At 46.5% G+C, this 27,801-nt stretch overlaps 1 protein-coding gene across 4 annotated transcripts in view; it reads right to left on the reverse strand.

Annotated features, from left to right (window-relative positions):
• Positions 1 to 27,801, reverse strand: part of LOC139275003 (sodium/potassium-transporting ATPase subunit beta-1-interacting protein 3) — a 792,762-nt gene that overhangs the window by 402,324 nt on the left and 362,637 nt on the right. For all 4 annotated transcript variants that reach the window (XM_070891862.1, XM_070891853.1, XM_070891869.1 and 1 more), the window contains exon 2: positions 13,675 to 13,812. In XM_070891862.1, the coding sequence (XP_070747963.1) occupies positions 13,675 to 13,812 (138 nt within the window). The remainder of the gene's footprint in view (positions 1 to 13,674; positions 13,813 to 27,801) is intronic.

The following is a 27,801-nucleotide window of genomic DNA, read 5'->3' on the forward strand; positions in this document are numbered from 1 at the left end:
GGTAACTTTCTTCCCAAATTGAGCACGCTGCTAGAGCCGCTACACGTGCTCCTACGCAAAGGTCGCGAATGGGTCTGGGGGGACAGCCAGGAAAGGGCTTTTAATAGAGCACGCAATTTGTTATGCTCCAACACTCTGTTAACACTATACGACCCATGTAAGAAACTTATGTTAACGTGCGATGCGTCATCCTATGGTGTCGGGTGTGTGTTGCAACATGTTAATGTCAAGGGTCAGTTACAGCCGGTAGCTTATGCCTCCAGGAGTCTGTCCCAGGCAGAAAGGGGTTACAGGATGGTAGAAAAGGAGGCGCTCGTATGTGTATATGCTGTAAAGAAAATGCACCAGTACCTGTTTAGCAGGAAATTTTAGCTGGAGACAGATCACAAACCCCTAACGTCCCTTTTGGCCGACAACAAGGCCATAAATGCAAATGCATCGGCCCACATAGAGAGGTGGGCACTCACGTTAGCCGCCTATGACTATATAATTCGGCACTGACCGGGCACCGAAAACTGTGCCGATGCACTCAGCAAACTCCCACTAGCCACCACTGAAGGGGCTACCGAGCATGCTGCTGAGATGGTCATGGCTGTTGAAGCTTTCGGAAGCGAAGGCTCACCCGTGACAGCCCGTAAGATTAAAATCTGGACAAATAGAGACCCGCTATTGTCTCTAGTCAAGAAATGTGTCCTGAATGGGGACTGGGCAGCCACGTACAGGGCATGCCCTGAGGAATTTAAACAATTTCACAGGCGCAGGGATGAACTCTCGATTCAGGCCGATTGCCTACTGTGGGGAAACCACATAGTCATGCCCCAGATGGGCAGAGAGGTGTTCATCAGAGAACTCCACAATGAGCACCCGGGCATTGTCATGATGAAGGTAATTGCCAGGTCACACGTTTGGTGACCAGGGATAGACGCAGATCTGGAACTTTGTGTTCGCAGGTGCAACACGTGTGCCCAGCTGGGCAATGCGCCCAGGGAAGCCCCCCTTAGCCCCTGGCCATGGCCCGCCATACCTTGGTCACGCATCCATGTGGACTACGCAGGTCCTTTCATGGGAAAAATGTTTTTGGTTGTAGTAGACGCCTACTCCAAATGGATCGAGTGTTACATTTTAAATTCAAGCACATCCTCTGCCATGGTAGAAAGTCTGCGGGCAATGTTCGCCGCCCACGGTCTACCGGACGTCTTGGTCAGCGACAATGGCCCGTGCTTCACAAGCACTGAATTCCAGGACTTCATGGCAGACAATGAAATTAACCATGTCAGAACAGCACCGTTCAAGCCAGCTAGTACAGACACAACAGCAGCACTAACTAATGTCTGTGCTTCAGGGAAAGAGATGTATTGAACAGTGATGTCTGGAATGGAGAGTTCAATGCCTACTTGATTTGACTCTCTGGATATAATACTTGAGTTAGGCATCACCAAAGGAAAGTCACTGACATGATTGTCCTGTCATCCTACATTCTTCCCAAGGTTGTTCCACGGTTGTTTGATTGTGCTTAACACAAGCATCCAGCTGACTGAATCCATTCCAAGCGGCTTCTCTGACAAACTTATGCTTAAAGCTATCTGAAATCAACAAGTCTTTTAATCAGAGCACATATCATCACCAGGAATTGGCTCAGGAGTTCTCCCAATCGGTACCATAACTTCATCGTAAGATCAGTGGAAAGTCCTTTTACGCAGTGTTTCCGGGACTTCTTCCTATCTTCCACCGAGGCTACGGTGGTTAATCAGGAAAATGCCTGAGAAAATTCTTGATGTATGCCACTCACCGCATGAGCTCAAGTTTTCCTCCTTAATTAAGAAAGAACAAACTTGCATTTATATCGGCCCAGAAATTGGATATGGCCCGAAAACGGCTCAGCGCTATTTAGCTGCGCCAGATCAAACTGGTCTAAGTACCACGCCAAATTCGTGCTCATTGCTCATTTACATGATTATAGTGCTGATCGCAGCATTGAGAATTGCAAATATTACACCCTTATTCAAAAAAGGGTATAAAGATAAACCCAACAACTATAGGCTGGTCAGTTTAACCTTAATAGTGGGAAGCTTTTAGAAACAATAATCAAGGACAAAATTAATAGTCACTTGGAGAAGTATGGATGAATTAAGGAAAGCCAGCACAGGTTTGTTAAAGGCAAATCATGTTTAACCAACTTGATCGAGTTTTTTGATGGGGTCACAGAGAGGTTTGATGAGGGCAATGCGGTTGACATGGCGTACATGGATTTCCAAAAGGTGTTCGACAAAGTGCCACCTAATAGGCTTGCCAGCAAAGTTGAAGCCCGTGGAATAAAAGGGACAGTGGCAGCATGGATAAGAAATTGCCTAAGTGACAGGAAACAGAGAGTAGTGGTGAACGGTTGTTTCTCGGACTGGAGGACGGTGTACAGTGGTGTTCCCCAAGGGTCGGTTCTGGAACCACTGCTTTTCTTGATACATATTAATGACTTAGACTTGTGTGTACAGGACACAATTTCAAAATTTGCAGATGACACAAAACTTGGAAATATAGTGAACAGTGAGGAGGAAAGTGATAGACCTCAAGAGGACATAGACAGGCTGTTGGAATGGATGGACACATGGCAGATGAAATTTAACACAGAAAAGTGTGAAGTGATACATTTTGGTAGAAAGAATGAGGAAAGGGAATATAAACTAAAGGGTACAATTCTAAAGGGGGTGCATGAACAGAGAGACTTGGGGTATATGTACACAAATCATTGAAGGTGGCGTGGCAGGTTAAGAAAGTGGGTAAAAAGGCTTATGGGATCCTAGGCTTCATGAATAGAGGTATAGAGTACAAAAGCTTCGACATTATGATGAACCTGTATAAAACACTGGTTCGATCTCAACTGGAATATTGCGCCCAATTCTGGGAACCGCACTTTAAGAAGGATGTGAAGTCCTTAGAGAGGGTGCAGAAAAGATTTGCGAGAATGATTCCAGGGATGAGGGGCTTCAGTTACGTGGATAGACTGGAGAAGCTGGGGTTGTTCTCCTTAGAGCAGAGAAGATTGAGAGGAGATTTGATAGAGGTGTTCAAAATCATGAGGGGTCTGGACAGAGTAGATAGAGAGAAACTGTTCCCATTGGCAGAGGACACAGATTTAAGGTCATTGCCAAAAGAACCAAAGGCGACATGAGAAAAAACTTTACACAGCGAGTGATTAAGATCTGGAATGCACTGCCTGAAAGGGTGGTGGAGGCAGACTCAATCACTGTTTTCAAAAGGCAGTTGGATTAGTGCTGAAAGAAAAACATTTCTATAGCTACGGGGAAAGGACGGGTGGCGGGGGCGGGGGCGGGAGGGGAGAGTGGGGGGACGGGGATTAGCTGAGGTGCTGTTGCAGAGAGCCAGCATAGGCTCGATGGGCTGAGTTGCCTTCTTCCATGCTATAACCATTCTATGATTCAACAGGTGGGCCAATATCAGGTGCAGTCTCATTCCAAGTCATGTTTGGCCTATGCTTTATCCAGTACTTAAAGGGGAGGTGCATTGATGCTACAGCACCTTATTGTCAATGCAGTTGGAGCACCACTTGGAAGCACAACCAACTTGGAAGAGATGGCTGGGCGGCAGCAAAGGAGAGAGCAAACGCTTCTCAGATGCATCTCTGGAGTCACTGTTGGTGGCTGTGGAGAGGAGGTGGGCCGTCTTCTTCGTGCAAGCTGAAAAGAAACCATTGCCCCATACGTGCCGAAAGCTGTGGCAGGAGATATCCGACTATGTGATGGCAATCAGTGTGGTCCTCAGGTCCTCCATACAACGCATCAAGAAGTTTAATGACCTTACATGGGCAGGTCAAGGTGAGTGAAGGCTTCAGCGAATGCCATATCCCATCATCTGCACTACAAGCCTCACAACTTGCTCAATGCACCACACCCCCAACACTCACCTACCAACAATCTCTACCTATCACCACTCAGACCTCACAACCATAGCTTCATTTCACTCTCACAATCTTACCACCCACATCTCACACCGTGCACACACTGACAGCTAGTCAACTATGGCAGGCACATCTCTCAAACCCATTGCACCACACTCATTGACACACTTCCCTTTCTCTTGCAGGCTAAGGTCACTCACAATTGCCAGGACTATTATCAGACAGATGGGGGACAAGCTGCGATACTGGCCTTGAGCCAACTGGGGAGAGAGTGCTTGGCATCATTGGAGGGGAAGTCACCGAGGCCGTGGCAATGGCGAAGTTAAAGCCTTGGGGACAACAACGGTACGGTCATTCCTCATCCTTCTTCCCACAATCTCTTCTCGTGTACAAGCTGCTGATGCTGCATGTATGCATATCTTGCTTCCATCCCCCACTCCCCTCACCATAACACAACTCTTGCCCCTTTCTGCTTTCAGATAACCAAGAACAAGCACCAGCCCAGCCTGTCCCCAAGGCGATGGAGGAGAGCAAGAGGGGAAGAAGAAGACACAGCGTCGCTGCATCTGTCACTCGCAGACACCAGCTCAGAAACTGGCGCTGCGTGTAATTCAGAGCGTAGTGTAGATACGGGATCTGCACAAGGTGACGCACCAGGCATGAATGGGCTGCATCAAGGCCGAGAGGATAGGGTAGCTCAGGGACCACTTCCCGGGTGGCGAGTTAGCGTGCAAGTTCTGCTGCACATGACTCATATGAGGACCTCGATGGGCAGCCTTCTGAAGAAGGGTGATAGGCATGCACACCAAATTCCTAGGTGCAATGGCAAGCCTGCCGGAGAGCCTGTTAGCAATGTCAAGGAGCATGGAGATTGTTTTGGATCAATAATAATAGACCCAGGTTCGGGATCTGTAAGAGACAAGTCAAATGAAGTAAAGAATAAGATACCGTTTACTGAGAGAAAAGAAACATTAATAATACAGTTTACGAAGAAACGAGAAGTATGATAAGATGCAACAACGCTCACGGCCTTCTGCCCGTCGGGAACTCCACAAGCGACAGCTGGTCTGGAGCATTGGGGGTCCCGGCACTGCTCGCGAATCACGGTCCAAGGTGAAGTTCAAAGAGGTATGGGACAGTGCTGTACCTTTATACTATCAAATAAACAAACTATTAAACAAAACATGGGTGCATGTGGCTTATGGCCAACTCCTAATCTGTAAGGCCCCAGGTGCTTGTCCACAAAGCATGAGATCTCGAGCTGTCTCATAACAAGCTGGTGTGCGTCTCAAGGTCGTTTTCTCTCTCTATCCATGAAGCATGGAGCAGAGACACACTGTGAATGACTAAATATCATAATTAACTCTATGTGATTAACCCTATACAATACAGAGGGGTCTAGCTTCAACATTGGATGGGGCTTTGCACAGAACCTGGAGCCCATGAATTCTAGGCTAAGATGGAAAACTCCGGGAAAAACCATGTTGACGAGGCCATGATGCTTTGTGTGATGGGCGATGGTGCAGTTGTCATTGCAGAACTGGTGGAAGCGATCCAACATCTCAGTGCTGCAATGGAAGCACAGACTGCTCTCCTGCAATCTCAGATTGCTGCCACGCAAGATCAGACTATTCTCATGCAGTCTCAGCTTGCTGTCACCCAAGCTCAGAGGTGCCATCGTGGCTGGGTTTACCAGTGTACAATGAAGCTTGCAGGATGTCGCAGCAGGCCAGAAATCTGTCCTTCAACAGATTTCTAGGATAATGCTGAGCCACTAGCCCAGACTGCTGTCACCCATGCTGAGGTGGTGCAGTCTACAGCCAGATCTGGTAGTTCCACAGCTCATTTCAGCTTTTTTCCTGAAAGGAAGCTGTGATATTTTGTGACAGAGGGATGGGAAGATGGGGATGGGTTTTCATTCACTGGAATCAGAGTCTGATGAGGTGTTCACAGACAGCCTATGCCGAAAGGGGATTTGCTGCCTGCCTGCCTCCTCCCTTCCTTCTTGTCCTCCTCCTCCTCTTCATCCTCCTCCTCTTTATCCTCCTCCTCCTCATCCTCATCCTCCTCATCCTCCTCCCTCCTCCTCCTCCTCCTCCTCCTCATCCTCCTCATCCTCCTCCTCCTCATCCTCTTCTTCCTCTGTCTCTTCCTGCAGTAGTCTCATAATCCCTGCTGGCAAGAGCTGCACCCTCATGATGGCCAAGTTATGAAGCATGCAGCAGACCACGATGAAATGAGACACCTACTCAGGTGAATACTGAAGGTCTCCTCCTAAGCGGTCAAGGCAGTGGAATCGTTGCTTTAGCAACCTGATGATCTGCTCGATGATGTTCCTGCTGGCAGCATGGCTCTCATTATATGAGTGTTGGGCAGGAGTGGTGGGGTGCGGAGGGGTGTCATGAACCAGATGCAGAGTGGGTAGCCCTTGTCTCCGAGCAGCCACCCTTGAGTTTGACGTGGTGGTTGGAATATTGCTGGTGCACCGGACTTACGCAGGAGGAATGCATCATGGCTGCTGCCAGGATAGCGGGCATTGACCATCAGGAAGTGCTGGGCATGGTCGCACACCAACTGTACATTAAGTGAGTGGTAGCCTTCGCAGTTATGGAAGATCACAGGATTGTTATGCAGTGCCCGCAAACCCACGTGGGTGCAGTCGATGGTGTCCTGCACCCCCATGGGGAAGCCTGCTATCCTGGCAAATCCACATGCACAATTTTCCTGCTTCTCCCTGCTCAGAGTGAAGAAAATGTAGTCCCTTCTCCTGCTGCAGAGGCCTCAGTGACCTCCCAGATGCAGCAATGGATGGTGAACTGGAAGACATTAGCTATGTCTCCTGCTGCAGACTGGAAGGATCCACTGCTGAAGAAATCGAGGGACACGGTAACCTTGAGGGCCACTGGGAGAACTGTGGTCACCCTGCACTAGTTGACGGAGGTGGAAGAGTTCTGTGACCATCTGCTTGCTGAAGCAGAGCCTTCTAATACATTGCTCTTCACTTAAGTGGATATAAGAGAAGTCCTCATGAAGATTTCAGGCCCAGACAATCAGGCTGATGCTGAAACCATGCACCTGCCCCCTGTAGACCACAAGAAAGGGCCCATGGTGGCATGATAGCTGCAAGAGCCTTATGTCAGGAGCTCATCAATGATCGCTTTGCCTGAAAGAACGTTGGTGTTATTTACAAGGCTGACACACTGCTGGGTGTGCAGGTCACACATCAATGGTGGGCATCATGTTGGTGACAATTAAAGTTTAAGTTAATTGAAGTTAAGTGTGATTATATCCTTTGATGTTAAGGAATCACCAGCATGTAATGGTGCAGCTATCTGAGCCAATGTGCTGCAAGGTTTTGTTAAATAAAAAACGTTTAAACTGAACATTAGTCTGAAATCATCAGTATTTCTATAGAAACCAACCCTCCCCCCCCCACCCCCCCCCCCCCCCCCCGCTTCTCCTTCTCACCTCTACCCCTTCCCCTTCTGACTCCAAGCAGCCTGGCCGAGGAGGTCCTCAGGCGATGCTTCACTGGGGGGTGGGAGGATGGGGGGGTGACGGCCGAAGCGCTGCTTGGACAGATACGGGAGAGGACGGTCCTGAGGTGGGAACGTGCTCTGAGCCAGAAGCAAGATGTTGCTGCTGGCTCTCATGTGTGGTTAGCAATGGGGGTGCATCACCTTGGGGAACAGTGCGGTGCTCCGGGACCACTGGGAGCCCTCTGCCACCAGTGTTCCTGGCTACCAGCTCCAGGGCCTCCTCCATCCCTTCCATTTTATATATTTTATATTGGACAAAAACTCGGTGCCAACTATATTCTTAGTGCTTAGTGGGCTTTTTGCTGCTGGTGAATCTCTGTTGTTCCTCCCACAATAGCCAAACAAGCACAGACCACAGCCATACACGCTTTCAGTCCCTCTGAGCTCCCGCTCTCTCTCTGTCTTCTCTTCTGCACATGTCATGGTAACCCTTGACCTCCAGAATCGCGGGAATGGAGCGTTGCCATGCTGTTGCGAAGGACGGCCACACTTTATGGCAGAAGATCAGAAAAATTTAATGCTACCACCCATTTGATATCGCTCGTGGTAACGCCCATTTTCAAAAATGTAAACTAGGTGTTTACAGAATGGGCGAGAAGCCGGCGATTTGAAAACCCTTTTTTAACGCCCACGCTGGAAATAATGCCCATTTTTGGGCGCTAAGCTCAAAAGTGGAGGTTCTAGTCCATAGCCTTCTGACTCAGAGGCAAAATTGCTACCAACTGAGCCAAGCTAATACATTTAGACTGTAATATAGCCTTTACATTTATTCTTCATGCAGATCAAGAAAGGTTTTTTCAAAATTCACCAATGGAATGTAACCCTTCACTGGAGGGTGAATATCCTATTGGTGCAATAATACTCTTGCCTTAACGGTATGCTCAACTTCTTCATTTACATTATATTTCTTTTATTCCTACTGTCTGCTATGGTTTTTCCAATTTGCCTTCCTCAACAGTAATGCGAATTTCACTGTGCCAATATGTGCAGAAGATTTCACCAGTGTAGGTGATGACTTTAGCCCCTTCTGGTGATTCTAATTTTAGTTTTTGTCATAGAATGTCATGGTGGTGCAGATGGTGCTAGTATTAAGCATTTATGCCCAAGCTGGAAGATTCAGGTATAGAGAAGAAAGTGATAAAGTTATTGTTCACGATTACATTGAGAAACAACTGACAGTTAATTCTAAATAGTATGTTTGTATGGACTACACTCACTACCTTTGAAATACTACCAACACTCCTGTTCTACAGTTTCATTAATAAGCATTCAAAAATGATGAAGTACTTACCAGATTTATGGAGGTGTTTCCCCACATCCTGCGGGGTGTGTATGGGAGGAGCTGGAGGGTTTAATCTTCTGCTTCAATTTCATTTTGCGGTGTGAATAGCTTTCCTGTATTTCAAGCTGAGCAGCTAAACACAAGCTTTTTCTTTGACAAACATCTTGGAAAAAGTTAACTCCTTTTCTGGCATCCCGATATCACCTTATGCTTGCTAACAGAAGTGAATATTGCAGCGGAGGTATCAGTCCCACAGCATTGATGCAGTGGTCATGTCAGGTATTTATTCATTGAGAAGAAACCAAGGAGGAGGCAGCCAAAGTACAAGAGGGTATAGGTGCTGCATGACTCACTGGACAAACTATCCTCAGCAGAAGATCGACTGCCACAGAGCACGGAGAGCAGTACATGAAGGTGAAGCTCATGATCACTAGGGAGGCTGTTATCTTTCTGTATCATCTGGTCCACAACACCTACTGGGAGTGGCAGTGAAGGTCACCATTGCCCTCAACTTTTACACCACAGAGACTGTCTAAAGCACCTGTAGGGCTATCTCAGGAATCCATTGTTGTCCTGATCACTGCTTCACTAAGCAGGTAACTGAAGTCCTATTTCACTACATACCCATCTAAATATCCTTCAGCTGTAGTACCAGCAGCGACATCACGTTGCTCGCTTCCCCAAGGTTTAGGGCATCATTGATTATATTGTGTAGCTTTTGGTACCCTTATCAACAATCTTTAGTTTGAATAGTGAAAGCTATTACTCAATAAATTCACAAGTAGTATGCAGCCTCAAACAAAAAACAATGCCTATCAATACATGGCAAGTACACATGGGCCTAGAAATTCATCTGCTTCGGAAATCTGGGTGCTTAGGGTGGTGGTGGGGAGGGAGAGACAAAGCTTAAGTACCTTGCTGCAGAATGGTGAGGTCTGAGGCTCCCGAGATATTGTGCCTCTTAATATGGTCACTACACCCACTGCCCCAGTAGAAACAAAGCAGGTTAATATAATCACTACTACAACATGGTTCGGTGACCCTACACTTTCAGACGATGAATCTGATAATGATATCTCCTCTGTAACCTACAACCTACCTCCAAATGAGGAAATATCTACTACCAGTAGAAGTTTGACCCTGCCGGAGTACAAAGCATTGGCCGAAGACTTGGTGCATATAAACTGGGGGACGAACTCAGTTGCCCTAACAAGTGACTGGGCTGATTTCCATCACTGTCACCCCGAGTTAGAGTTGAAAGACTTAAAACAAATTCTGTTGGCAAGTGCCTCACGGCAACTCAAGGTGTCACTCCCACGAGCAATCTATGATAACAGTAAGGGTTGGTGGAATGTCATGGGTGAAATTTGTAACTGTTTGGGCATGAAATCAGTCAATTTTACCAGCGCCAATGGTCTGCTCGATGACATTCCTGGTAACAGCATGGCTGTTATTATATGAGTGCTGGGCAGGAGTGGTGGGGTTGCGGAGGGAAGTCATCAGCCAGGTGTAGAGCGGATAGCTCTTGTCTCCGAACAGCCACCCTTGGGTTTGATGTGGTGGCTGGAAGATTGCTGTCACACCAGATAATACAGGATGAAGACACACCCTATAAGGCCTCCAATCTCTGATCCCCCTTCCGGTCTTCCGATCCCTGGCCCTAACTACCCACCTCCAGCCTCCCGATCCCCAGTCCCTAGACCCTCTCCCCCCCCCCATACCATCCGCTACCCGCCCCTCCCCCCAGCCCCGGATCCCTACCCCCGAGCCTTTCGTTCTCCCCTTGAACTCCCCCACCCCCAAGGCCTCTGACGCCTCCTCCCCCCACCCGCACACTCCACGAGGCATCCGATCTCCAATTTCCCCTCTGGCCTTCTTACTCCATCCCCCCAATCGCTGACCACCCTCTGCACAATCCCAACATTTCGACTCCATCCAATCCCGGCCTTCCACCACCAACCCTCCCGATCACTGATCCCAGCCTTCTGACTCCCCCACTCCCCGATTTCTGACCACATCCCCACCCCGCACCCCCCTATCCCAGCTTTCCAACCCACCCTCCACGATCTTGGCCTCCGATCCCCCTCCCCATCCCTACTCCCTGACTACGGCCTGGTGCCTCAAGCATACCCACCTGACAGCCACCCAGGCTCACAATCTGGCTGGCTACAGAGGGGGAAAACAGATTCAAAAATGTTAATCAGGCCCTGACATTAAATTTTGCAGGGCCTGAGGGAAACCTGCTCTCCGAGGTTTCCTGACCTCAATCCATCCCCGCCCCCATTCCCTACCTGCCTCCAAGTTAAAATGCTGCCCATTGTCTTGATTCAGTTGGAAACAGTCTTCCAAACTCCATCAATATCTATACAGTTTATTACTTTGCCTTTCAAGGATAATACCCAAGGTATTCAAACTGTTCCTCATAACTGAGTCTTCCCCCAGAGTCAGGGGCCGAAATTCAGGGTGTGGATAAGGCCCGTTACTGCCGTTTTGCGGCGGCCATGCAGCGGAATTGACGTTGCATGGCCGCCGCATTGCAATCCATTGGCCGCGGCGTTGCAATCCATTGGCCACCACGATCGAAATTCGACCTCAAGGCGCACACCGTCGCTTTCCCGCACCTCCATCCCATTCCGCGCAAAATTTACCTCAACAAATTCAAGAGCCGCCGCGCGGTGCCTCTGGCAGCTTTTTCTGTAGGTGCACCAGTTTTTTTGTGAGTGAGCCATGGCAGCGCGGCGGCCCTTCAAGGGGAGGGTGCACTGCTGTGGCTGCCATGTTTTTTTTGCCGGCTGACTTCCCGATCGGCCGGACAATTATACCCCCGGGTTTGGCCGGGCCGCCAACAGGCAGCCTGACATCCCCTCTTGGGCCCAGTGGCCGAACCTAAAAAAATGCTGCTTCTCTCCCCTTTAAATGAGGGGACAGACGTAGTGACGCACACGGACAGTGTGCAGAGACTCGGTCCTGTCCCACCAATACTTACCGCCGCACTTCTGCCCCCATTATGACCGACTTCCGGTCTTCTCGAAAAAAAAAGACAAAGACCTGAATATGAAGCAAGAGTCAACCTCTTCTAAGATGGTGGTAGAAACACTTAAAAAACCGTAAGTGCGGCAGCTTTCTGGCGGGCCTGAATTTCGGCCCCTGAATGTCCCCTTTGTGCCTCTGTGATTAGAACTGGACATGGTATTCCAGATGTGATCTAATCAGATTGCTAACCACTTTAACCATGACTTCCTCTGACCTGTGCTCTACGCTTGGCTCTATAGTTCAGCATTCTGTTGGTTTCAGAATAAAATCAAAAGCACTCAAGACCTTTTCTTCACTTTGACCTCTGTCATATATCCACTGATAGTTAATAACAAATGAAATCTGCATATCATATCCCTTGCACAGCCTGATTCCAGTCAACACTATTAGATTACCATTGTTCACAACTGTAATTTTGAGTAGCAGGCAATTTAATATGCTGGCACTACAACCCAATATACTGCAAAATTGTAGAGTACTGGTTCACATGTGTGATTCATCAGATTACTGAAACCAGTGAGTGAGAGGTGACAGATGGAGATCATAGAAATATAGAAAATAGGTGCAGGAGTAGGCCATTCAGCCCTTCAAGCCTGCACCACCATTCAGTAAGATCATGGCTGATCATTCACCTCAGTACCCCTTTCCTGCTTTCTCTCCATACCCCTTGATCCCTTTAGCCATAAGGGCCATATCTAACTCCCTCTTGAATCTATCCAATGAACTGGCATCAACAACTCTCTGCGGTAGAGAATTCCACAGGTTAACAACTCTCTGAGTGAAGAAGTTTCTCCTCATCTCAGTCCTAAATGGCTTACCCCTTATCCTTAGACTGTGTCCCCTGGTTCTAGACTTCCCCAACATTGGGAACATTCTTCCTGCATCTAATCTGTCCAGTCCCGTCAGAATTTTATATGTTTCTATGAGATCCCCTCTCATTCTTCTAAAATCCAGTGAATAAAGGCTCAGTCGATCAAGTCTCTCCTCATATGTTAGTCCTGCCATCTCAGGAATCAGTCTGGTGAATCTTCGCTGCACTCCCTCAATAGCAAGAACGTCCTTCCTCAGATTAGGAGACCAAAACTGAATATTCCAGGTGAGGCCTCACCAAGGCCCTGTACAGTTGTAGTAAGACCTCCCTGCTCCTCTACTCAAATCCCCTAGCTATGAAGGCCAACATACCATTTGCCTTTTGCCTTCTTCACCGACCACTGTGCCAACTTTTAATGACTGATGTACCATGACACCCAGGTCTCGTTGCACCTCCCCTTTTCCTAATCTGCCACCATTCAGATAATATTCTGCCTTCGTGTTTTTGCCACCAAAGTGGATAATTTCACATTTATCCACATTATACTACATCTGCCATGCATTTGCTCACTTACCTAACCTGTCCAAGTCACCCTGCAGCCTCTTAGCATCCTCATCACAGCTCACACCGCCACCCAGCTGAGTGTCATCTGCAAACTTGGAGCTGTTACACTCAATTCCTTCATCTAAATCATTGATGTATATTGTAAATAGCTGGGGTCCCAGCACTGAGCCCTGCGGCACCCCACTCATCACTGCCTGCCATTCTGAAAAGTACCCGTTTATCCCGACTCTCTGCTTTCTGTCATGTGGTTCACTACAGAGATGGAAGAAAATCTGAGCGGGAGTCACCAGTCTTGCAACCAATTGTGGAAACACTGGCTGAGATCTGGGAGCTGGTTGCCTGACCACAATCTTAGCCTGGAAGTCGTGTGCAGTAGAGAACAGGAACAAGAGAAAGCGCAACATCATTTATCAGTGACAGTCAAACATAATACTTTTCTAGATAGTTGCTATATTCATGCTGATGTGATTTGCTAGAAAGTGAGTTCAGCATTTTGTTTCCATTAATGTAAATGAGTGAGTTGATAACTTACCACCACAATGTAGCGAGGCCTGTACTGAATTGTTCCAAATAGACCGAGTATGACAACAATTATGTGAAGGAAGTTGGCCAGAATGGGAGCCCACTGGTAGCCCAGGAAATCAAAGATCTGTCTCTCCAATGCTGCCAGCTATGAGAAAAGTCAAGAAAATGCTTTTTAGAAACTGAGAAGCTGAGTTATGTACATATTTAACTCATATTATGATTGGCCTCTATAAATACAGTTGACACAAGCATACAATAGCACTAGACATTTTAAAGCAATTTAGAAGCTTATAGTGTATAAAATATAATGTTCCACAAATATTACTTGCCCTTTAGGATCTTTTAAAACAATTGAGAAGCAACCTTACCACCTAGCAGGACTAAGATTCTGTTTGTCATGGGAGGGCAGCAATTCCCCATTGCCACCATGTCATCTCTCCCTTCCCCCATTGCTCCACCATCGGTGGCTGTGCCTTCACCTGACGAGGCCCTAAGCTCTGGAATTCCCAACCTAAACCTCTCCGCCTCGCGATGTCTCTCTCTTCCTTTAAGATGCTCCTTAAAACCTATCTCTTTGACCAAGCTTTTGGTCACACCTGTCCTAATATCTTATTTTTAAGGTGCTATTTAAATGCAAGTTTTTGTTGTTATTGTTGATACAAGTTCAATTCCACTTATTTCCTCACCAAGTTATCAGCACTAAATCTCATTCACCACAATGTTCAAACCTCTGAAACAGAACAATCATTACTCAAAATCAGGTGCCAGACTGGTGAATTATTTAAGGGTGTGCTATGTTACAGTTCTGTATGGGCCTAGTTGCCTATGATGGAATGTGAGCCGTAAGCTCGGCACTGGGCAGCACCTTCAGGAGAGGTGGTGGGAGATCAGAGGTGTGATGAGGGATGGGGATGAGAGACGCTGGGGCCCTGCTCCATTTTAGCTTCTCGAGGGATCACGAGGGAAGTCAGAGTGGCCGCCGCCATTACCCGCACCACATGCCCGACAGTGGCTCCGCCGCAGCTCCTCCAGCTACTTTTGCCTCTGCAGATTGGGCTGCCGGCTGAAGGGACTCCGGGGTCCCCGCCGAGGCCGGCTCCAAGTTCGCCGAGGGGACTCCGAGGCCAGCACTGAACCAGCCGAAGGGACTCCGAGGGATGCCGCCGGATCGGGAGAATAGAGTTCAGGAGGAGGAGAATTCAGACCTGGGAGAATTTGTTCCAAATCCTTGGAATCCGGAGAGGGAGCAAGTTCCAGGTGCAGTGGTGAGGTCAAGGAGGTTCTTGGTGCTGCGGAGAGTTCCGATAGGTGGGCCCAGGTTATTGTCCGTGCAGCATGGGTTTGTGCTTTGGGGGTGGGAAATGCACCCCGTCACACAGCACTGCCACGCCAGTCATCAAAATCTATGGCGCGGCCTTGGACAACGTGGACCATTTTCCATACCTCGGGAGCCTACTATCGATAACGAGCTCCAACACCGCCTCCAATGTGCCAGTGCAGCCCTTGGTCACCTGAGGAAGAGAGTGTTTGAAGACCAGGACCTCAAAATTGGCACCAAGCTTATGGTCTACAGGGCAGTAATGATAACCGCCCTCCTATAAGGTTCAGAGATGTAGATCATATACAGCAGACACCTCAAAGCACTGGAGAAGTACCACCACCGCTGCCTCCACAAGGTCCTGCAAATCCACTGGGAGGATAGACGCACCAACATCAGTGTTCTTGCTCAGGCCAACATCCCCAGCATCGAAGCACTGACCATGCTCGACCACATCGTCCACATTGGGCATACCACATCGTCCACATGCCCGACACGAGACTCCCTAAGCAAGTGCTCTACTCGGAACTCCTACACAGCAAGCAAGGCCCAAGTGGGCAGGGGAAACATTTCAAGGACACCTTCAATGCCTCCTTGATAAAGTGTAACATCCCCACCGGCACCTGGGAATTCCTGGCCCAAGACCGCCCAAAATGGAGGAAGAGCATTCGGGAGGGCACTGAGTACCTTGAGTCTCATCGCCGAGAGCATGCAGAAACCAAGCGCAGACACTGGAAGGAACATACGGCAAACCAGGCTCCCCACTCACCCTTTCCTTCAACCACGGTCTGCCCCACCTGCGACAGAGACTGTAATTCCCGCATTGGACCATGCAGCCACCTGAGAACTCATTTTTAGAGTGGAAGCAAGTCTTCCTCAATTTTGAAGGACTGCCTATGATGATGATGTTACAGTTCTAAAGTGCAACTTTCTCCTTCAACAGTCACATAGTCCTCCTCCATTTTGGATGCTCCCAAAAGTACGTCACCTTCCTCCGCCTGCTCCACGACGACATGCAAGCTGTAATCCTTACAACGGATCCATCAGAGATCCAATCCACATCCGGACCGGGGTCAAGCAGGGCTGTGTCATTGCCGAAACCGTCTTCTGAATCTTCCTCGCTGCCATGTTCCACCTCACAGTCGCCACTTCCCCACTGGAGTGGAAATAAACTATAGAACCAGTGGGAAGCTGTTCAACCTTTGCCGTCTCCAAGACAGGTCGAAGACCACTCCAACCTCTGTCGTCGAGCTACAGTACGCGGACGACACCTGTGTCTGCACACACAGAGGCTGAACTCCAGGACATAGTCGACGTATTTACCGAGGCATATGAAAGCATGGGCCTTAGGCTAAACATTAGTAAGACAAAGGTCCTCCATCAGCCTGTCCTCGCCGCACAGCACTGCCCCCCAAACATCAAGATCCACGGCGTGGCCCTGGACAACGTGGACCACTTCCCCTATCTCGGGAGCCTCCTATCAACAAGAGCAGGCATTGACGACGAGATCCAACACCACCTCCAGTGCGCCAGTGCAGCCTTCGGCCGCCTGAGGAAAAGAATGTTTGAAGACCAGTCCCTCAAAACTGTCACCAAGTTCATGGTCTACAGGGCCATAGTAATACCCGTCCTCCTGTATGGCTCAGAGTCGTCGACCATGTACAGTAGACACCTCAAGTCGCTGGAGAAATACCACCAGCGATGTCTCTGCAAGATTCTGCAAATCCCCTGGGAGGACAGATGCACAAACATTAGCGTCCTCGTCCAGGCCAACATTCCCAGCATTGAAGCACTGACCACACTCGATCAGCTCTGCTGGGCAGGCCACATAGTTCGCATGCCAGACATGAGACTCCCAAAGCAAGCGCTCTACTCGGAACTTGTCCATGGCAAACGAGCAAAAGGCGGGCAGAGGAAACGTTACAAGGACACCCTCAAAGCCTCCCTGATAAAGTGCGACATCCCCATTGACACCTGGGAGTCCCTGGCCATAGACCGCTCTAAGTGGAGGAAGTGCATTCGGGAGGGTGCTGAGCTCCTCGAATATCGTCGCCGAGAGCATGCAGAAACCAAGCGCAGGCAGCGGAATGAGCGTGCGGCAAACCAGGCTCCCTGCCCACCCTTTCCCTCAATGACTATCTGTCCCATCTTTGACAGAGACTGTGGTTCTTGTATTGGACTGTCCAGCCACCTAAGAACTCATGCTAAGAGTGGAAGCAAGTCTTCCTCGATTCCGAGGGACTGCCTATGATGATGAGTGCTCCTTACAAATGTACAATCTAAAAATGTGCTCCTTATAAGCTGTACTCTTGCAGGTCACGTGATTCAACTCTAATAATTTACCTAATCGGGTTAAATTGAATACTGGCTTTTACAGATGCGCATTTTTACATCACCAATTGCTCCAAATAGTAGAAACAAGCTCAAGACCAGAATTGTATAGGCTAATACAAACACGAATAATTACTTGTCAATACACAACAAGATATCAGACTTAAGCAATAATACAAATATAATGGCCCAGAAATCGCGGCCTCCCCGGGTCTATACGGAGTTTCTATGGACCCGGGAAGGCATCGGAAAAGCTGATTTTCAGTGCGCAATGTGCATGTGCTGAAAACCGGCTTTTCCGATCTGTCAAGTTTCTGGCTTGACAGATCCTCCATATCTCAGGAGTGAGGACATTTGCCAGGGCAAGATTGCGGTCTTTACCCATATCTTGCCCAGCAAATGTCCTCAAAACTCTTGCGCCTGATAAAAGTTTAAAAACATACAAAGATAGAATTAAATTAACAAAACACATATTATTTTTAAAAACCCTGCCCACTATGTTACATTTATTTTTAACCATAATTAAAATGTTTTTTTTAAATTAGCAAATTTTTTTTCTTTAAAAAACATTTCTATCAACTTTAATTTCTATGGTGTATTTATGTGAGGTGTTTTCTTAAATGTTATTTGTAGTGTTTGGGTGTTTGGGGTTGTTTCTCATTCATAGTAATAGGAGTTTCTAATTTACGAAACTCCTATTATAATGAATGAGAAAATGCTTTACCGTGATTGGGTGTCCAGGTCCACGTGACTCCTGCGGACGTCCCAATGTGAACGTGCTCCGTTGTGCAAGAAGAGGAGGCCTCGAGTCCGGGATCTCTGGCGGGCATTCAACCAAAAGGTATGTGCGCATCTTTTCTCTTACTTTTAGTCGAACGCCCGCGGGAAGAAGAAACAGGGATTTCTGGGCCAATATCATACAGCATTTTCTGGCATGATGAAGCATATTTTTCCCCATTAATTAATAATAGTGACAAAGTAGACAAGGGCATAAATTGGGGAGCTCCACTTCCTCACATTTACATTTTTGCTACAAGGAACAAATGCAAGAAAATGGACTTGAATCCTGTAACGGTATTTATTTCCCTTCTCCAATTACAGCTGTAGTCCTGGGAAAGACTTTGGCGAATGAAATTGACTGCTTTTCTCCGGCTGAAGTAGTTTTTTTGTCACTTTAAAAAGGCTTCTTCAAACTTCTATCTACAATGGCCCTTTTATGGTTACATTCCCATCTTCCACCATACATAAACTTGTGCTCGTCCAAAACACTAGTGCCCCTATCTTAACTCGCGAACTCGCTTAACTCGTTCACCTATCGCCCCTGACCTACACTGGCTCCTGGTCCAACAACGCCTCAATTTTAAAATCCTCATCCTTGTTTTCAAATCCCTCCATGGCCTCCACCTCCCTATGTCTGTAATCTCCTCCAGCCCTTTAAGCCTTCAGAATCTCTGCACTCCTCCAATTCTGGACTCTTGCGCCTCCCCGATTTTAATCGCTCCACCATTGGCGACACTGCCTTCAGCTGCCTTGGCACTCAGTTCTGGAATTCCCTCCCTAAACCTCTCCGCCTCTCTACTTCTCTCTCATTCTTTAAGATGCTCCTTAAAACCTACCTCTTTGGCCAAGCTTTTGGTCATCTGTCTTGATATCTCCTTCTGTGACTCTGTCAAAAATGTTTTTATTGATAATGCTCTTGTTAAGCGCCTTGGGACATTTTGCTATGTTAAAGGTGCTATATAAATGCAAGTTGCTGTTGTTGTACGCGGGAAACTATCCTTTCTCTCAAGGGTCAGCAATAGTATCACAATGTTCTCACAGGTGAACTCTCTGCACAACAAATCCAATGGTTTACAAACCCAAATATGCTGTGATCCTAACGGAACAATATAATTTTAGGCACGTCCTCCTAATATTAGTTTCAATTTAAAAACAGTGGCCCAGAGTTTCCGCTCAATTGCAGTTTTTTCCACACAATGCATCCGAAATCGGCGAAATCGGCACAAAATATCACGGAATTTTAATCGCAATTTGTGTTCAGCGCAACTCAAGTTTCCACAATCTTCTGCACTAGTTTTAAAAACATCACATTGGAAGCAGGCCCCGCCCACAAAAGCAGAGGTTCCACTAATTGCTCCATTTGCAGGCCGTCAAAAACTAAGCTGGTACTTTTGAGCATAAGGACATTCAAAGGAACATTTTAAAAGCTTTTGAATGTTATTTTTGCATTAATTTACTAAGAAACTGACAACTGTACCACAATATAACTTTTTTTCAAGTGAATTTCAGTCATTTATAATTGGGTTACTCACAGGCGGTGGATTGACACTGTGATTAAATATGTGATCAAATAATTTTCAACCTTCACCAAATTACCACTTAAATATATATGGAAATTTCTTTGGAAGCAATATTTTGTTTTTAAAAAATTATGTTTTAAAACGGTGCCCGCTAGCGCTGGTTTGTGGCAGAGTTTGTGTTGGCTGCTATGCAAATGAGTTTGAGTGGAAACCTGGGAGAAAAAACACTATTCAAAAGGTGTGCAATTTGCGCCGGAATCGCCGATTGCACAGAACCGGAAACTCTACCCCAATGTTACAAATAGGTGGTATATTATGACTACTGTTTTAAATACAACCATATGAGAATATTCACTATAGAAACAGAAGCTTGTAAAGTTTCAGCTGGATCCTATTTGTTTACTCAGCTGCAACAGCCCCCAGTCACACATGCTCAGCCATCATCTCTTACACTATACATAATTTCATGCTTTACTATATCTTAATTAAACACCGGATCAAAATAAGTATTCAATGTTAATCCAGACAGTAAGCAATTAGTTGGCCACTTTGAATGCTACAGAAACCTAGATGGGACCTAATTTATTTATAAATACACATAACCATCATAAGGCAAGATTTCAATTTTCAATCACAGCTGCCCAAATATAAATTGGGAAAAGTGTAGTTTTGAAAAAGATTACCAGCTTTTTTAAACTGAAGATAAATGAGGGTTTCATTAAATATTTCTTCACAGCATTAGTTTTTTAAATTATTTATTCCTGGGTTGTGGGCGTTGCTGACAAGGCCAGCATTTATTGCCCATCCCTAATTGCCCTTGAAAAGGTGGTGGTGAGCCGCCTTCTTGAACCGCTGCAGTCTATGTGGTGAAGGTACTACCACAGTGGAATTAGGGAGGGAGTTCCAGGATTTTGATTCAGCAACGATGAAGAAACGGCAATATACTTCCAAGTCAGGATGGTATGTGACTTGGAGGGAATTTGCAGGTGATGGTGTTCCCATGCGCCTGCTGCCCTTGTCCTTCTAGGTGGTAGAGGTCGCGGGTTTTGGAGGCACTGCCAAAGAAGCCTTGGCGAGTTGCATCTTGTAGATGGTACACACTGCAGGTACGTCGGTGATAGAGGGAGTGAATGTTTAAGGTGCTGGATGGGGTGCCAATCAGCGGGCTGGTTTGTCCTGAATGGTGTTGAGCTTCTTGAGTGTTTTTGGAGCTGCACTCATCCAGGCAAGTGGATAGTATTCCATCACACTCCTGACTTGTGCTTTGTAGATCATGCAAAGGCTTTGGGGAGTCAGGAAGTGAGACACTCACCATAGAATATCCAGCCTCTGACCTGCTTTTGTTGCCACAATGTTTATGTGGCTGGTCTAGGTAAGTTTCTGGTCAATGGTGATCCCCAGTATGTTGATGGTGGGTGATTCAGTGATGGTAATGCCGTTGAATGTCAAGGGGCAGTGTTTAGACTCTCGCTTGTTGGAGATAGTCATTGCCCTGCACTTGTGTGGCGCGAATGTTACTTGCCACTTATCAGCCCAGCCTGAATGTCGTCCAGGTCTTGCTGCATGCGGGATGGACTGCCCCATTGTCTGAGGAGTTGCGAATGGCACTGAACACGGTGCAGTCATCAGCAAATATCTCCACTTCTGACCTTAGGATGGCGGGAAGGTCATTCGTGAAGCAGCTGAAGATGGTTGGGCCTAGAACACTGCCCTGAGGAACTCCTGTGGCGATGTCCTGGGCTGGGATGATTGACCTCCAACTATCACAACCTTTGTGTTAGGTGTGACTCCAGCCAGTGGAGAGTTTTCCCCCTGATTCCCATTGACTTCAGTTTTATTAGGGTTTCTTGATGCCATACTCGGTCAAATGCTGCCATGATGTCAAGGGCAGTCACTCTCACCTCAATTCTGGAATTCAGCTCTTTTGTCCATGTTTGGACCAAGGCTGTAATGAGGTCTGGAGCCAGTCATCTTGATGGAATCCAAACTGAGCATCGGTGAGCAGGTTATTGGTAAGTAAGTGCTGCTTGATAGCACTGTTGACGACACCTTCCATTACTTTGCTGATGATTGAGAGTAGACTGAAGGGGTGGTAATTGGCCGGATTGGATTTGTCCTGCTTTTTGTGGACAGGACATACCTGAGCAGTTTTCCATATTGTCGGATAGATGCCAGTGTTATAGCTGTACCGGAACAGCTTGGCTAGAGGCATGGCTAGTTCTGGAGCACAAGTCTTCAGCACAACAGCCGGAATGTTGTCAGGGCCCATAGCCTTTGCTGTATCCAGTTTCTTGATATTACGTGGAGTGAATAGAATTGGCTGAAGACTGGCTTCTGTGATGGTGGGGACTTCAGGAGGAGGCCGATATAGACCATCAACTCGGCACTTCTGGCTGAAGATGGTTATAAACTCTTCAGTCTTGTCTTTTGCACTCACATGCTGGGCTCCACCATCATTGATGATGGGGATATTCATGGAGCCTCCTTCTCCCTTTAGTTGTTTAATGGTTCACCATCATTCACGACAGGATGTGGCAGGAATGCAGAGCTTAATCTGATCCGTTGGTTGTGAGATTGCTTAGCCTTGTCTATAGCATGCTGCTTCCACTTTTTAGCATGCATGTGTTGCAGATTCCCCAGGTTGGCACCTCATTTTTAGGTACGCCTGGTGCTGCTCCTGGCATGCCCTTCTACACTCTTCATTGAACCAGAGTTGGTCTCCTGGCTTGATGGTAATGGTAGAGTGAGGGATATGCCGGGCCATGAGGTTACAGGTTGTGGTGGTATACAATACTGCTGTTGCTGATGGCCCACAACACCTCATGGATACCCAGTTTTGAGCTGTGAGATCTGTTCTGAATCTGTCCTATTTAGCACGGTGGTAGTGCCACACAACATGATGGATGGTGTCCTCAGTGTGAAGATGGAACTTTGTCTCCACAATGACTGTGCAGTGGTCGCTGCTACCAATGCTGTCATGAACAGATGCATCTGTGACAGGTAGATTGGTGAGGAGGAGGTCAAGTAGGCTTTTCCCTTGTGTTGGTTCTCTCACCACCTGCCGTAGGCCCAGTCTGGCAGCTATGTCCTTCAGGACTCGGCCAGCTCAGACGGTAGTGGTGCTACCAAGCCAGTCTTGATGATGGACATTGAAGTCCCTCATCCAGAGTACATTCTGTGCCCTTGCTACTCTCGGTGCTTCTTTCAATTGGTGTTCAACATGGGTGCGCAATAATTGGCCATAGATTGCCTGGGTTAAAGAGGAGAGCAATGAAATCAGCTAGGACCCCACTTCAGATCATTAGCCAATGACTCCTGCTGATAAGTACACATGTGTGTACATTGGTTAAGGGCATGATAGTAATGCTCTCCTTGGGCTCCTTGACCAGATTGAGTCTGTCGATAAATGCTTGATTTAACTGTTCATTTTGTTTCTACAAAAGAGTTGTAGATAAATGCACTATGTGGCGTGCTACTGAACCATAAAGGGCCTTCTCAGCCTTTTGGCTAAGATCATGCGTAACTGACCTGACAGGGGAGTAACCATGACCCCAAAGTGGTTCTCCCTGGATCAGGAAGGTGGTTCTCCTATGCTTTTTGGAAATAGGAGGTGGGTGGGGTGGCTTGACCCATCCACCTCCACGGAGGTGTGTGGGGGGCCTGACCCATCCACCTCCATGGCACGAACCTGGTATTGCAGTACTTCCAGGAATGGTGCAGTGGCTCTAGGCCTTTTGGCTAAGAGCATTGGCGCAGAGTGATCCTTGATGTGTGCAAGGTGACCTCTGGCATTTGTGATTTGACAAAGAATTGGAAAGATTGGCTACAAATTTTTAAAAAAAGGGCCAAGCAGGTAACTCTATGCAGAGTTTGTTGATTTCAATGACAGCGGGGCAGGGGGAATGCAGGAGGGAATAGCTAATGTTCCTATTCTAATCACATCCAGCAGTCCCTGATTAAAAGGGTGGCCCTTTGGCGAGGACATGATTGGGCTCAATTTCTATATCACCTGCATTCAATTGTTTGACAATGTTTGGTGATTAGGCTTACATGTGGAAGAATATAACCTGGACAAGGTGCCAAGGTGCCAAGGTGTTTCTGGAACCCACAGTGCTGTATCTTATCAGGAGTGACTGTCTTCTGGAGAAGAGTAAAGGGACAAAACTAAAAGAAAGGCAATAGACACTGGTCATTTTAGGCGAAGAAGGCCGGTGGACTGAAGATTGATCATGAGCAACAATGCAAATGTGCAGGCTGACAAAATATCTCACAGTCCCCAGGGATCTGTAGAAAGTATAAATAAATTATGTGAGAAGCAAGCAGGAAAATTAAATTGTTGAGATAAATGAAAATGGAATATAAAATAATGCTTTAAAATTGGATGTGCTTTTGGTTATTTGCGTACCTGATTAGCATGTAGTGGAATGCAATGTAGTGTTGTGATGGAACAGCTATTTTATTATGCCTAAGGTTAACGCTAATGGAATTGTCCTACATTCCCCTACTCTCACATGCAAATAAAGCTACATACTTTTTGAAATATGTGTGTCATTACAGAGTGATTTACAATATATGACAATGTTTTATATTCAGTACAGAATGCTACATCAGTTCCAGTTTTTTATAGCCACAGTTACAAATATAAACACTAAAAATAAATAGCTGCGGTGACCCTGGAGTCAAACTACAATCACTACCATACTGGCTCGTAATCACGAGTGGTACAACGTTAAATAGTTTTAATGCATGAAGCCAGAAGAAATATACATTCCCATCAAGCGGCCATCAATAGTTTATTTTTGTAAACAGTATCTTGACAAAACAAATAAACAAACTAGGATCCTACTGGGAGCTGGCTTTCAATGGCTAATTGGGATTTACACTGTATAAATGTTTTAATGGCGCACTGCTGCAGTGCTGGGCTACAAGTCCTGGAATAGTCTGCTCTGAAAGTCTTGATCAGATTCTGCCATGTCTTCTTGGCGGCTCAAGTGAGTTAAAGCTGCAAAAGATGCTACATTTATTAAAAAGACATATCTAGCAGCACAATTTTCTTCCTGGCTTATGTTAATTTCAACTTAACGCAGGGCTACCAACTCCACAAACGGGGTTTAGAGGGTTAAATTATGAGGGCAGGGTGCATAAACTTGGCTTGTATCCTCTTGAATGTGGAAGATTGAGGAATGATCTAATGTTCCTCACAAACTTCCTTTTAAGGCTGAAGAGTCCACATTTATACAACATTTCCCTATAACTCGTTCCTCTGATGCTAGGGATCAGCCTTATTACCCTGCTTTGTACCTACAGAGCTTGGATGTTTTTCTTACGTTTTGATGACTAGAATTGAAGATGCAGCCTAAGCAAATCAATACACAGCTACAGACTTAAAATTGTTCTGATTCTCCAAATACAGTTGTTCAACATTTGCTTTGGTAATTGCTGCTTAACAATGGCATGGTCAATGTAAAGTCCACTATCACTTCCAGCTCTCTCCGAACTAGGCCAACACAGTTTTCTCTTCCAATTTGTAAGACCTTGCAGTTATCTGTATTGAGTTTCATCTGCCATTGTTCTGACCACTTCTACATACTATCTAGATCCTTTGTAATTCCTCAGCTGCTTTATCTGCTTCCAGTTATTCCCTCTCCGTCCAGTTTGACCAACTTACAATGTGTTTCTGCATCAATTATCTGGATCGGAATCAGTAAGGGCCCAAGCATTGACCTCTGGCATTTTACTTTAAATCTCTCCACCTCAATATCAATGGGGTGATCTTCGACATCCACCTGAAACAGGCGCAAAGTCAGTGGAGCTTCTGCTTTTGCCTTAGATCTTGTTTTGCCTCGGGTAGGTGGGAAATTAACTCGCCAGCATGATTTCCTGTCTGAAACCTGCTGGCAGTTAGAATCCAGGCCACAATGCAATTACTTAAACAGTAGGGATGATTCGAACTTCCCTGGGAGCTTTTCACTGGCAGTCCTCATTTGAATGCTGGTGATCAGCTGCTCGCCCATTACATGTGATAAGCGGCAGCTGGCCGGCAGGATCAAAGATCAAGCGGTCGGGAGGTCATCTGCCTGCACCAAGAGAAGACTGTTGGCAGCAAGATAAGCCTGGGGCAACAGAAGACCAGACTTTCCTGTGGGGCCCGGAGGAGCAATCCTGCTCCTCCTGGCCCTACTATTGAAAGTTTGTTTTTAAACTTACCTTAGAAGACTTAACTGGCTTCATGACAGCTTTATCTGACGCTGCTGCTCAGAAGTGGGTTAAAATGCCGGTGGGGTCTCCTGTATATAATGGGACCTCGATTTGCATTTATTAATAAGGCTCTTGCTAGAGTCTGGCAGGAGTCCATCTGCTGCATAAACCAGCGGTATTAAAATGGTGAATCAGCAGGAACAGAGGGAAAAATGGAGCCGTCCATTTTAACTGCTCACCCGCTCCTTTCCCGCTGATCGGGAAGAGTTAAAATTCCCCCGAGTAGGCCTATTGTGTCACCAAGTGTTAAATGGGTAGAGCTCTGCATAATAAGATATATTATTTATTAAACAAATATCTGAGAAGATATTTATACCTTGATAACAGCTGGTGGCAGTAACCAAATTATGATGTTCAATTGCCAACCATATTTGTTCACTCAAATCCATATGCAACAGCTGGGTTGCAATTTGCTAGTTCTTAGTTTGCTAAGTGGAGACACACAAGCAAAGCGTTCAACAAATGTGTAAGGCAAGGTCCAGGGAAACCTAATGTGTCTCATTTACTGCATTGCAAACAGATGCCTCCTTTCAACATGAGCAGCATTAGATGTTGTTTGTGAAGGAACCTTTCATCATCATCATCATCATAGGCGGTCCCTCGAACGAAGATGACTTGCTTCCATGAGTTCCCAGGTGTTTCAATGAAGGATCCGATGTTCCAATCCTGAACTCCAATTGGGAGTGCAGAAGATGCCTGTGCGTGAATTTTTTCAACGTGTGGTGACCGTTGCACACCAGCCACCACATGAGCTTGACAGAGCTAGGCCTTTATCCTGTGGCAAGGGTTAACCAGGATGACTGGAGACCTGCTCTGTTGCACAGACCTAGCGCGCGCACATATCACAGTGTGGGCTGGCCCGTGCTGCATCTGGGCCCTCAACTCTTCTGGGCCCCGTATCCTCATTTGCCGCACCTCCGTCACAATCTCTCGTCGCTTCTCCGCCACAAAAAACCAGTCAACCAACAAGCAATATGACCTTTGTACGAAAGACTGATATTAGAGATTCGTATATATATTCAATTGTAGTCATTGACCAAACTAATCTCACCCATGATTCTCAGTGGGCTTGGGAATGTTAGAGGCTGGTCAAATGTACGCAAAAGCAGTTTTGACTAAGCTCAGATAACAAGCAGGCTCAGGCTGTGAGTCAAGTTCAAATTATTATAATGCAAAGTCGAAATTGGAGTTTGTCTAGCAAAACTAACAGTTAGGATAAAGAAGTATAAATAAGGCAGATTCCGATGAGGTGAAGGAATTTGTAAATAAGATAACAGGGACTGTAAGGTTTTTGGAAAATTACTGGTAGCAGGTGTGATGAAGATACTATCTCTAGCCTGAGTGACAAAGGTATTTTGACCATTAAAACCAATTAAAATAGTGATTTTGTTAAAAACCATATATGGACACTGCCAAGCCAAACCTTTGATAAGAAATAGGTTAAAACATCGATACTCAAAGAATACCTTCACACTGCTGGGAGAGCAAAGAACAGACTGAAGACAACGTCACCTGTGTCTGAGAGATTCCAGAGACCAAAGGCTGCGAGCAATTGTTCAATTGTCGCCTTTTGTTAAGTATATTACACTGTAAGCTTAATAAATCTTGATCTATTGTTCAAACACCCTGACAGCTGCCTATTTGGTGTCTTGTTCAAGATCCTTTAAAAAGTTGGGTGGAGACAAATCTTTAGAAATATTTTGTTGGGAGCTAGAAATAGGAAAACATCTTAAAAAGAACAGTCTATTTTCAAGGAGCTGGCAAAGGTTGTTATTCCAGCTGGACATTAGCATTACACCAAGGCACCTTGACACTGAAAATAGCTTTTGATAAAAATGCATTTCACCTTATGGCAAGCTTACTCCAGCTGGTATACCTGTCCACGGGTGAAATTCAACGACTCTATTTGTCAAAAAGGATAGCGTTC

The sequence above is a fragment of the Pristiophorus japonicus genome, chromosome 1 (assembly GCF_044704955.1).
Source record: "Pristiophorus japonicus isolate sPriJap1 chromosome 1, sPriJap1.hap1, whole genome shotgun sequence".
Classification (NCBI taxonomy): domain Eukaryota; kingdom Metazoa; phylum Chordata; class Chondrichthyes; family Pristiophoridae; genus Pristiophorus; species Pristiophorus japonicus.